This window comes from Somniosus microcephalus, chromosome 6 (genome assembly GCF_052327205.1).
Source record: "Somniosus microcephalus isolate GS21.2 chromosome 6, FLI_Smic_1.0, whole genome shotgun sequence".
NCBI classification, from domain to species: Eukaryota; Metazoa; Chordata; class Chondrichthyes; order Squaliformes; family Somniosidae; genus Somniosus; species Somniosus microcephalus.
In genome coordinates this window covers 247,568,082-247,580,777 of record NC_140992.1, presented here as the reverse complement: position 1 = coordinate 247,580,777, position 12,696 = coordinate 247,568,082, and the positions used below count along the sequence as shown (strand labels likewise).

The 12,696-nt window shown below is 43.4% G+C and overlaps 1 protein-coding gene across 1 annotated transcript in view; it reads left to right on the top strand.

Annotated features, from left to right (window-relative positions):
• Window positions 1-12,696, top strand: part of pmfbp1 (polyamine modulated factor 1 binding protein 1) — an 840,874-nt gene that overhangs the window by 202,480 nt on the left and 625,698 nt on the right. The window contains 1 exon segment of the mRNA XM_085991731.1: window positions 10,566-10,698. Coding sequence (XP_085847857.1) covers window positions 10,566-10,698 — 133 coding nt within the window.

Sequence of the window (12,696 nt, the reverse complement as noted above, 5' to 3'; positions counted from 1 at the left end):
ATTATTAATGACTTGGACATGGGTGTACAGGGCATAATTTCAAAATTTGCAGATGACACAAAACTTGGAAGTATAGTGAACAGTGATAGACTTCAAAAGGACATAGACAGGCTGGTGGAATGGGCGGGCACGTGTCAGATGAAACATAACGCAGAAAAGAGAGAAGTGATACATTTTGGAAGTAAGAACAAGGAGAGGCAGTACAATCCTAAAGGGGGTGCATGAACAGAGAGACCTGGGGGTATATGTGCACAAATCATTGAAGGTGGCAGGGCAGGTTGAGAAAGCGGTTAAAAAAGCATACGGGATCCTGGGCTTTATAAATAGAGGCATAGAGTACAAAAGCAAGGAAGTTATGATGAACCTTTATAAAACACTGTTTCGGCTTCAACTGGAGTATTGTGTCCAATTCTGGGCACTGCACTTTAGGAAGGATGTGAAGGCCTTCGAGAGGGTGCAGAAAGGATTTACAAGAATGGTTCCAGGGATGAGGGACTTCAGTTATGTGGATAGACTGGAGAAGCTGGGGTGGTTCTCCTTAGAGCAGCGAAGGTTGATAGGAGATTTGATAGAGGTGTTCAAAATCGTGAGTGGTCTAAACAGAGTAAATAGAGAGAAACTATTCCCATTGGCGGAAGGGTCGAGAACCAGAGGACACAGATTTAAGCTGATTGGCAGAAGAACCAGATGAGATGACATAAGGAAAAACTTGTTTACGCAGCGAGTGGTTAAGATGTGGAATGCACTGCCTGAGAGGGTGGTGGAGGCAGATTCAATCATGGCTTTCAAAAGGGAATTGGATAAGTACCTGAAGGAAAAGGGTGGGGGAGTGGAGCCAGCTGAAGTGCTCTTGCAGAGAGCCGGCACAGGCTCGACGGGCCGAATGGTCTCCTTCTGTGCTGTAACTGTTTTAGGATTCTACAGCCCTATTCTCTTCAGTTGCTATTTCTTGTTATTGCTGTATCTCTGCGCATCTGATTTGTTTCAGCATTGTTTTGGTCTTGTTGGACAAAGGAAGTTGCTGGATGTTATTGGTTTCTTCCTTATAGATGATTAAAACTACATTGCATTTGATCAGTGACTGTGTACCTATAGTTATTAATGAGCTCTTTACTATCCAGCTATGGATATTCCTTTGGATATACCTCTCTCTTTCTGCAAGTTCTGGCGTAGGAGGGACATCAGAGGAGTCATGACATGTGTGAGTTTGCAGGTTGCATGCTTCACTTAGACAAGTATTTATACTGACACTCGTATCTCCAGGTCCAAGATGTCTTTTTTGGATCTGTCTGTGGAAACCTGTGTATGTCAACTTAGACTCCCAAAGGAAACTGTTACTGGGATCTGAACATTCCTGCTACCAGACTTGGAGACCACTTCCAGCACAGAGACAATTCTATCAGTGCCTGTCAAGTTTCCTGTTACTTTGAGCCTTCATACAGCAGCCTCCTTCCAGGCAAGTGCAGGAGATCTCTCTCACATGTCACAACTTTCAGTCCATAATTGAATTAAGTAGGTAATTGGACGCATTATTTGCCAGGGTGAGGGATTTCATCACCTTGCCCGTGAAAAGAAGCCAGCAACCAAAAGAGTCTGCCACTTCTATTCTATAATATATTCCTATAGGGCATCATTGGCTGCAATCTTGTGGACATTATGCTCTTATTTCAAATGCGGATTCAACAGTGTGATACTGAATGCAGAAAAGCTGCAGTGTCCACATCCAACAGGTTTGTAATGGAACATGTCTTTGGCATCCTGGAACAGCAACATCGTTTCTTTGACCAGTTGGAGTTCTGCAGTAAAGCCCAGTCAAAGTCTGTACCATTATTGTTGCCAACTTTGTCCTTGAGAACCTTGCTCTGCAAAGGGGCCTAAAGATGGGGCCACCAAAAGAAGAAAGGCAACAATGGAGTGCTGATACTGTTTTATATGTAGGTAAACATGGCAACCAATATGTATACAGTAAGTTCTACAAACAGCAAGTGAATGAATGACCAGATATCCTGGTTTCAGTAGTGTTGGTTGAAGGAGGAATGTTGACCAGGGCATGAGGAGAATTCCCTGCTCCTATTCAAATAGTGCCATGAGTCTTTGACATCCTCCTGAGTCGGCCTACAAGGCCTCAGTTTAACATCTCATCCAAAAGGTGACAGCTCTGCTATTGCAGGACTCCCATCAATATTGCTTTGAGCGATGAGAGCTGCAGCAACTGCTGCAATTATCCTTTAATGGAAAAGGGCACCTTTGGCAGTTAGATGCCTTTTCATGACAGCATCTATAGTTAAAATTAATGCACTAAGATGGCCCACTCCACCAGAATAGGCTTTATGTTGAGAAGTTCTTACAGTGGACCATCCTGGTTCTTTGGATGCTCCTGACCACACTACAATAACCTTTAAGTAATTCCCACCCACCAATGAGCAGGAAAGAACCACTTGCAACCATTTGTGACAGCTTGGGTGGGGGAAACTCACTCAAGATACAAGGCTTTTTCTTTTTATTCGTTCCTGGGATGGGGGCATCACTGGCGAAGCATTTATTGCCCATCCCTAATTGCCGTTGAGAAGATGGTGGTGAGCCGCCGCCTTAAACCACTGCAGCCTGAATGCTGAAGGTATTCCCATAGGTCTGTGAGGGAGGGAGTTCCAGGAATTTGACCCAGCGATGATGAAGGAACGGTGATATACATCCAAGTCAGGATGATGTGTAACTTGGAGGGGAACTTGCAGGTGATGGTGTTCCCATGCGCCTGCTGCCCTTGTCCTTCTAGGTGGCAGAGGTCGGGGGTTTGAGAAGTGCTGTCGAAGAAGCCTTGGCGAGTTGCTGCAGTGCATCTTGTAGATGGTACACACTGCAGCCACGGTGCTGGAGGGAGTGAATGTTTAAGGTGGTGGATGGGGTGCCAATCAAGCGGGCTGCTTTGTTCTGGATGGTGTTGAGCTTCTTGAGTGTTGTTGGAGCTGCATTCATCCAGGCAAGTGGAGAGTATTCCATCACACTCCTGACTTGTGCCATGTAGATGGCGGAAAGGCTTTAGGGAGTCGGGAGGTGAGACACTCGCTGCAGAATACCCAGCCTCTGACCTGCTCTTGTTACCACAGTATTTATGTGGCTGGTCCAGTTAAGTTTCTGGTCAACGGTAACCCCCAGGATGTTGATGGTGGGGGATTCAGTGATTGTAATGCTGTTGAATGTCAATTAATGTGGTTAGACTTTCTCTTGTTGGAGATAGTCATTGCCTGGCACTTGTGTGGCGCAAATGTTACTTGCCACTTATCAGCCCAAGCCTGAATGTCGTCAAGGCCTTGCTGCATTCAGGCATGGACTGCTTCATTATCTGAAGAGTTGCGAATGGAACTGAGCACTGTGCAATCATTAGCGAACATCGGATCTTATGATGGAGGGAAGATCATTGATGAAGCAGCTAATGATGGTTGGGCCTAGGACTCTGCCCTGAGGAACTCCTGCAGTGATGTCCTGTGGCTGAGATGACTGACCTCCAACAACCACAACCATCTTTCTTTTGTTGTAAACTATTAGAAAGTGTTGCTCTCTTTGTCGTGGATGAGCTCCCAAGGCGTTGATTGAAATCACCATTTACAGTACCTTCTCATGAATGACGCATCTTCATCATGATCAGTGAATTACTAATATTGGCAGGAATCGAAAAAATCATTGAGTAAGAGAGCATGCTTTTATTCCATTTACTTTTTGCTCCCAAAAAGATGAGAGGAACTCATCCAGTACAGAATCGTGGAATGTTACAGCAATTGCTCAAACAGGGAAGATGTAAAATGGTGACACTGCCTCAGATTATTCAAGCAGTAAATCCAGGAAATTGGGTTGTTGTTGTAGATATAAAAGATGCCTACTTCTGTATTGTCATAGCAGCTTCCAAGGTTTCTTGGGTGCAAGTTCAAGGAGCAAAGTTACTAGAACAAAGTATTTTCCCTTCAGCACCAAGAGTTTTCACAACATGCTTGTCTGTGATCACCTCCAATCTCTGGGTGTAATGCATTTATGTCTATCCAAACTATCGCCCATCTCTGACCTTCCTTTCCTCTCAAGTCCTTGAATGTGCTGTCGTCTCCCAAATCTGTGCCCATCTTTCCCAGAACTCCATGTTTGACTCCCTCCCATCTTGTTTCCGCCCTTGCCACAGTACCGAAACAGCTCTAATCAAAGTCACAAATGACATCCTGTGTGACTGTAACAAAGGTAAACTATCCCTCCTTGTCCTTCTTGACCTATCTGCAGCCTTTGACACGGTTGATCACGCCATTCTCCTCCAACGCCTCTCCACCATCATCCAGCTGGGTGGGACTGCATTCACCTGGTTCCATTCTTATCTGTCCAGTCATAGCCAGAGAATCACCTCCAATGGCTTCTCTTCCCGCTCCTGCACCGTTACCTCTGATGTCCCCCGAGGATGTATCCTTAGTCCTCTCCTGTTTCTCATCTGCATGCTGCCCCTCGATGACATCATCCGAAAACACAGCGTCCATTTCTACATGTAACCTGACGACACCCAGCTCTATCTCTCTGCCACCTCTCTCGACCCCTCCAATGTCTCTAAATTGTCAGACTACTTGTCCGACTGGATGAGCAGAAACTTCCTCCGACTAAATATTGGGAAGTCCGAAGCCATTGTCTTGGTCCCCGCCACAAACTCCATTCCCTAGCCATCAACTCCATCCCTCTCCCCGGCAACTGCCTGAGGCTGAACCAGACTGTTTGCAACCTTGGTGTTATACTTGACTGCGAGGTGAGCTTCCGACCACATATCCATGTCATCACTAAGACTGCCATTTCCACCTCCGTAACTTCGCCCGACTCCGCTCCTGCCTTAGCTCATCTGCTGCTGAAACCCCCATTCATGTCTTTGTTATCTCTAGACTTGACTATTCCAATGCACTCCTGGTTAGCCTCCCACGTTCTACCCTCCATAAACTTGAGGTTATCCAAAACTCTGCTGTCCGTGTCCTAACTCTCATCAAGTCCCGTTCACCCATCACCCCTGTGCTCGCTGACCTACATTGGCACCCGGTTAAGCAATGCCTCGATTTTAAAATTCTCATCCTTGTCTTCAAATCCCTCCATGGCCTCACCCCTCCCTATCTCTGTAATCTCCTCCAGCCCTACAACCCTCTGGGATATCTGCGCTCCTCCAATTCTGGCCTCTTGAGCATCCCTGATTTTAATCGCTCCACCATTGGCGGGCGTGCATTCAGCTGCCAAGGCCCCAAGCTCTGGAATTTCCTCCCTAAACCTCTTTGCCTCTCTTCCTCTGTTTCCTCCTTTAAGACGCTCCTTTAAAACTGTAGAAATTATCCGTGGACACTGTTTGGGGTAATTTTAGCTGAACTTACTCAGTCAATAGACTCTATAAATCTCATGTCTTTCAACTGGTAATGATAAACCAGGCATCGAGCTTGGAAGTCACAATGTTTTGCAAGGAATTCCCTTAAAGCGGTTTCAACCACATTTGACAGTGGTGAAAGGATGGGGGCTCTTCTGGCATATCAACCACCTTCAACTGAGAGTGGTAAGGCTGGCCCAGAACATGGTCAGACTCTGATGGAGAGGAGAATAGTGTGCATCTGAAAAGGCTACAACATAGTGCTAAGGGGATATCAGCTTTTGAATCATTGCAAACCAGTCTATAGAAAGAAAATGTGCGGAGTTCTTTTTGAATTGTCTATCTAATATTTGTTGAATCTAGAGAAACACTAGGGCCGCGATTTTGCTGACCTTGGCGGGTCCGTGGTGGGCGACATTGGTGGCAGGTCCCGACCCTGCTGCTGACTCCGTCCCGGTCTGTGAAATTAATTTCCCTTGATGGGGCTTGTTAAGCCCGCCCAGCGTGTTTCCTGGCCAATTAGAGGAAACGGGTGACGTCATTTGATGACGTGTCATCAGCCGGTTTCCTTAAAGAGACCATGTCCAAATTTATTTTGACATTCGTGTTGTTCGTGTTCTACAGCATTGAGGTGCTGCAAACACTAACAATGACTGCACAAAGACATAGGGCTGCACCCAAACTCTCCCAAGAGACAGCACGCAGGGAGGACCTCTTCCCTTACCATGGGCGGAAGAGACCTCCCCAGGAGATCAACACAGCCTGATTGCACATTGCAGAGGAGGGCACAAGCTGGAATATGGTCAGCAGGACCTGGGTGCAGTGCCGCAAACGTTTCGATGATCTCAGTAGATCACGAAACATTAGTACAAAGCCACACTTAACCTTATCCCGCCGTGCCTCTCATCACATCCCCATCGCTCTGCCTTCCCTACCCTACTCCTGCACATCCTTACTCACATTAACTTAACTTGCACCTCCACCCATCCCTCTCTATCTATATTATCACATCCCCATCTCATTAGCTACCCCTCACACTCACCCTCATCCTAGTGCAATTATACCAACTAACAACACACAACAGTAGGCACTTGGGTGTTTCATGCAATGTTCATGTAACGTTTCTGTTAATGTGCTGTCAAACATTGAAACCTTTATTTTCAGCACTTTGCGTTCTTGGACAGATTTGTGTGCACCTTTGGAAGTGGCTTAGTGAGTTGGTGAATGGTGAGACATAACGGTACCCCCTGCAATGGTAATGAGTGTGAAAGGAATGGCTTGGGCATTGTAGGGATGCTTTACGGTGTTGGTGTGGGGTGGTGCCAACCTGGCGCATCATGTGGCAACCAGGGTGTATAGCGTCAAATGAAGTAAATCTGGCCTTGGTGAGGCCACCCCTGGTGTCCCGGGCAACAATGTGGCTTGGGTGCTGATGCCCTCTGTCCTTTACAGTATCAGTTAATTGCGAAGGTGGTTAGTGGTGTTGTTGGTGCTGCTGGTGTGCCTGATGCTGCTGGTGTTGGGGCCTACATGGTGGGTTTCTGAGGACCAAGGTGAGAGTGTATAAAGGGCACCCATGCTGATGGAATAGATGGCTGGTGAAGTAGAGATGACAGAAGCGATCTGTCAATGGTGAGAGGTAAGGAGGGCAAACTGGATGGAGACTTGTGTAAAGACTTGTAGCATGGTGAATCTGTTGTGGAAATGCAGTGAGGAAGAGCTTGTGGCTGAGGCAAGATATCACTAAGGTGGGAGCTTTTACTCTACATTTGAAGCTGTCAACTCAACAACTGATTCAATGGCCACTGAACTCCTGCCTCAGCTTGACAGACGTGGTGCACAACCAGCTTGGACCCCGCAGGCGAGCTGTCAAATGCAAAAGGTAAGCGGAAAATCATTCTCGAGTGGCTCTAAACAAGCCATGAATTACCTGATCTCCCCCCCCCCCCCCCCCCCGCAAAATTCCGGCCTAGGTTTTCCTTCTGCTTAAAGTTCCAAAATGTGCACTTCTAATATGTACATATTTTGGTTGTACGTTTGAATGAATTATTGTACTTTTGTTAAAGCAAACTTGTGTTGAAACACCTCAAAACATTGTACTCTATTATTACCTTTTTGATCTGCAGTGATTGTTGCTTCTACACTTTTTGTGTTATTCCTTAAGATTCCCTAACCATCTACTGTGAATGATATATTTCAAAGTAGCTCAATTATCTGAATGATGCAGCAGAAATTCTACATAAGATTTGCAAATAATGGCAAACTGAATAGCTTCCATCATATGTTTTAAAGGTTAATAAGTTCTCTGTTCCCTATCTACCAGAAACATGTATTAACTGTGATATAGAGGGTACCATCAACAATACCAGTCTGAGAAGGTACCTAGAGCAGCAAAACATGACTATGCTCAGACTTTTATTTTCAAAATACTTCCCAACATCACCTGTTCCAGCTCTCAAACAGAGCTGTGCATGTGGCTACTTACCATTTCTCCTTATCAAGATGGCTGAGATTGAGAACTCAAAGTGGGAGAATCAAAGCATTGTCTCACTTTTCTGTAGAGTCATGCATTGTTTTGTACATCCTCACTGCCAGTAGCCTCCAAATTGGCTACAGTAGCTCAGAATAGTTGGATAGTAATTTACCTAATACGGAATGATTGATGATTGACAACAACCTATTTGCAGCAGGTTTTGGGATGTATTCAACTAATGTTGTCTAGGCAGAGATACTTTTTAATGTGCCTTCTCCTTGGCTGGTGGGATTAAAGACTGTTGGTACATTCCAAGATGGTCTTGCAGAATGATTTCCTGACTCTCCTTTACTCCTAATGGGTGGTTAGAATGTGTGAGGTCTAGTGCTTCAAAAAGCTGATAAGAATCTCTCCAGCAGCCGGGCTCTTTCTTCCTTTCTAAGGTTTGCCAATTATGTGGCATTAGGAAGGAGTTCAGAGAGGCACAGCGATTGATTGTGTAATTGTGAATAGTTTCAAGCTTCCTTTGCTTTCTGATTGTATATTGTTAAATGTCAGTGGAAAACTCTAAATTACTGGCTGGTTAGCTTTTATCAACAAGGCACTCTAGGATATCGTGGGCAAAATACTGGCTTTGCAGCAAGAAATGATTGCCAAGACAAAGTGGTTGATAGTATTAGTGCTACGAGTGATCGTGCCAAAGTGCTCAGTCACAAAAAGGATATTGACGACAAAGCCTGAGTCTGAGTCTTTATGACTGCTGATATGGTGGACCTCTTGGTAGATGATGTGACCAATTATTTCTTTGTCACTGCAGCTGAAGTCATACACAAACTGAAGCTAAAGCCTGCTAACTGCTCATGCACTAAGCAGGATTTAAAGCAACTGCAAAGCTGTTGAGTAAAAGCACAGGATCTTTAAAGTAGTAGTTAGAGACCTCCTTCTTCTTCTCCTGCTTCTTCCCTCCTCCACAGAGGAGATGGGATGGGGTGGGGTCCGAACAGAACAAAGGTGAGTATTAGGGGAGGTATTTCAAAACATGGTTTAGAATGTAAAAGTTGTATGTAATTTGGTTTGGAATAGGATACAAGTGGCACAGTTTTGGACTGGGGTTTGTGTAGGGTAGAGGTTCAGAGGCTACTAAGAATAGCATTAAATAAATCAGTCCAGGAGGTGACAATAGCATGGAAAAAGATTTTGTGTCTGTGAATGTGAGGTAAGTATATATGGGTGATGTTGTGAAGATGAAAGTCAGAGGTATTGTTTGTGTTTGGATGTGGGGTGTGATGGTCAGCTCAGAATTGAGCAGGACACCTAGTTTAATATCCTTGTACTCCGCTTGAGTGTTCAGCTGTGAAACGTTATGGAATCTGTGTAGTTTCTGGGGGCAGTTGAATAGGGTGGTGATCTCAGCAGGAGAAAGTTCTAGTTCATGCACGACTTTGTGGGCAGGCACTTGCATAATACAGCAACAGTTGTAGGGTCAAGGGTGATGCCAGCGACTTACAGTTGGATTCTCTTGTTGACCTGCATCTAAGCTCTGTGGGATTGAATAAGTAGGTGTGTTCCTACAGTGAGAGAGTGGCCATTTTTTCTTTTAAAAGGCTGCCACATAAAATATAAGTTTTCAAGATCACTTCCTGTTAGTCAGGGTGTTCACTCACGGTACCAAATCTGACAGGATTGTTACTATAGAAACAATCAATTCCTTAAAAATACCACCCCAGAGACCAAATACAGGGATACAGTATATGAGGGCATTAGCATGAACAAGATCTTGATTTCTTCAAAAGAATTGAGCCCATGAAGCAAGTTAGTTAGTTTATTCTGCAGAAACTGTTGATGGACATGTGGAAAGAGTAATTGGGTTACCTCTTCTTCAGGTGGAAGTAATTGTTCATTACATGTAGTACTTGGTGCAGCAAGAGGTAATCCAGATTGGAGTTGTTGCAATGTTGTAAGTGTGTGGAATAATGTTTTTTCACAAATGTGAATTAAGCTGCCATTTGTTTTCTGAAACCATTTATGATTGGTGAAGAAAGACAGTAACTTATTTCACACTTTTATGAAAAGCTGAAGCATAACATTCTGTGGTCACACTACCTTAAGGTCATAAATATGAGATAATTGTTTGTCTGGATTTTCTCTCATTTTAAAATATCATTTGGGGTAACAGTTTGTGCTGAAAGGTTTTTAAATGTATTGTGGCAAAACCACTAAGAGACTCTTACAGTGACTTACATAATTGTCTGTAACCAATGTTATTACCTCTAGCATTAATTGTCTGTAACCAATGTTATTACCTTTCAAGTTGGCTCTAGTTAAACAGAGCTAGATCGACAACATCGCGATCTGACGGCATGACGTCATCACGTGGGTCACGTGACGTCCCCTTCGGCGGGAAACGTGATGACGTCAGAGGTAGAGGGCGGGGCCAGCCAGTCCTCGTGTGGATTGAAAGAGAAAAGACCTGTTTTGAGCTTCTCCTGTAGTTTCTTGTTTTGTAAAGTTCTTAGAAAATAAATTCAGTTTGTTAACTTCCAGTAAGTTATAGATTCTTTGTTAGGAGTGCAGAGACTCCTACAGTATAAACTATATGAATGGCATTGTAGCAATACCATTTCATTAAGTTTTCGTGTGCTATTTTGTACTAATCTAATAGCTGGGTTTTTGTAATCTCCTATTTCTCAGTTTCCAGCTCTTTTTCTAACGCTCTGTTTTATGCTGCAGCACAATCTCCAGTGAGGTTTTGATGGAATATGAAGAGGTCAAGTCCCAGTTGGTGGCAAAAGAACAGATGATCCAAAGCTTACAGAACCAGCTTCGAGAGGCTGTTTATCTCCAACAACAGTCAAAATATGAGGTTGGTTGGAGTCCAGTGATGTGATCTTTGAAACATAGTAGCTGGTGTTACTGTATTAGCCATAAAGGAAATACGGAGAATTTTTTTTTGTTGCATTAAGTTTTTATTAAGGTTTCTAGATCTTCAAATTCCTGTCTGTTAATAAAGTGGCTATTCTGTCACAGTCTTAACAAGTCAAAGTACATTTTCATCATTTTCTACTAGAACTGAAGCCAATAACCATGTAACTGTAAAGCAATCAGCTGCTATGGCACTGAATCACCCTAGTGAGAGAAACAATTTTTTGAGGATATTAAATTTTTCTATTTACTTCCTTGTATTCTCTAGTCTTACCAGGATGGATTTACTTTGCAGTGAGAGTTGGTGGATTGCTCCCAGGCTTCCACTGATGCTGCTATTGTGTTAACTCGAGCTAGCTCCTAGAAGCAGATTCGTCCTTTTGTACTTTTCATCTTGCCTCTTGTGAAAAGGTTCCTAGCCTCGACTTGAAGCCTTCCCATGAAGGGATAATTACTAGTCCTAGCCCTTTTCGGGTTACCCCAGATCAGGCGTATTCCCCAGATGTTCACCTTCAACTAAAGTTAGAGATAGCCGAATTCTATAAGATGCTTAATTGGGTCTAAAGATTCAGACTATCTCTCCCTAAAGGAAAGGACAAATGTAAGAAGTCACACAACACCAGGTTATAGTCCAACAGCTTTATTTGAAATCACAAGCTTTCGGAGCGCTGCTCCTTCTTCAGGTGAAGTGGAGAAATGCACAAAGACACAGCTTATATAGTCAGAGAATCATGTCAGATGTTTACAGGTAACCTTTCCAACTGCCATTTATCAGGCAGGAAAGGAATGATGTGAAGATGTTACCGTCCTCCGGATAACACTTTTAATAAGTTTAACTAGACTGTCACCGTCCGGATATTACATGGGTCTGGGAAAACCCCCCCAGAATTCTGCAACTCCTTACAAAAGAGCGTACAGAAATTGAGTTCGCGAGTTTGATACAGAAATACTCTGAGACAATTCTAAAAATATATAGATTTATTTAAGAGCCGACATACAGTTAACAGCTTGTGAGTCAATCGCAACATTAACAGTTCAAAAACAAATAGCTTACATTTCTTTTTCTCAGAGATCCTTATTCTCAAATCTTAACTTTGTACATTTTTACATTTCTTATTCTTAATTCTAATCCAGAATATCCACCAAAATCAAATTAAAAGTACCTTGTGATCCCCAAGACACAAAGTTTAAAAACTTACAGAGCGTGCCTCTGAAGTTGAGAGAATCGCTTGCCCTTTCCAACGACTTCTGACTGTCTATCTGGAAAGCTCTATTTTTATACCTTTTTTTTTAGTGGTATATTCTTTGAAGTTTTCTGCTGATGTAAGCTAATTATCTTTATTCATTCTCTCTTGTTGAATTCTTACTATTCTTACTGTCATTTTAGCTGCCAACTCTCAGACTCCTGTCTGTTGATTAGGTGTTTCAAAAACTTATCATAAAACAATATGACAGTAGTATTTATTTGATGTCATTCTTATTGAAGGTCTTCCATTTAATTTCTAAATCACCTCTGCTGTTTGAAAACAGACGTCATGTCTACTAACTGTTCCAAGTTCAACACAAACACAATGTGATTGCTTGGTGCATCTATTGAAGTCCTATCTTCAAAGTGTTCTGTAGGCACTTGTTACAATATGTAAATCAAAACCTAGGGTGTTTGTTTTCCTAGCCATCTTAGTTGGTTATATTACATCATGTTTCCTGTTTCATTTGATGTTACTTTTACAAAGGCACATGGTTTTTTAATATTCTGTGTTCCTGTTCGAAGTGTCAGTTTTTAAACACTTTACTTGGGTCATAGAAGCATAGAAGATAGGAGCAGGAGTAGGCCATTCGGCCCTTCGAGCCTGCTCCACCATTCAACGAGATCATGGCTGATCATCCAAACCCTAGCACCCGGGCCCTACACCGATAGCCATCCCACCCAAGCCCTATC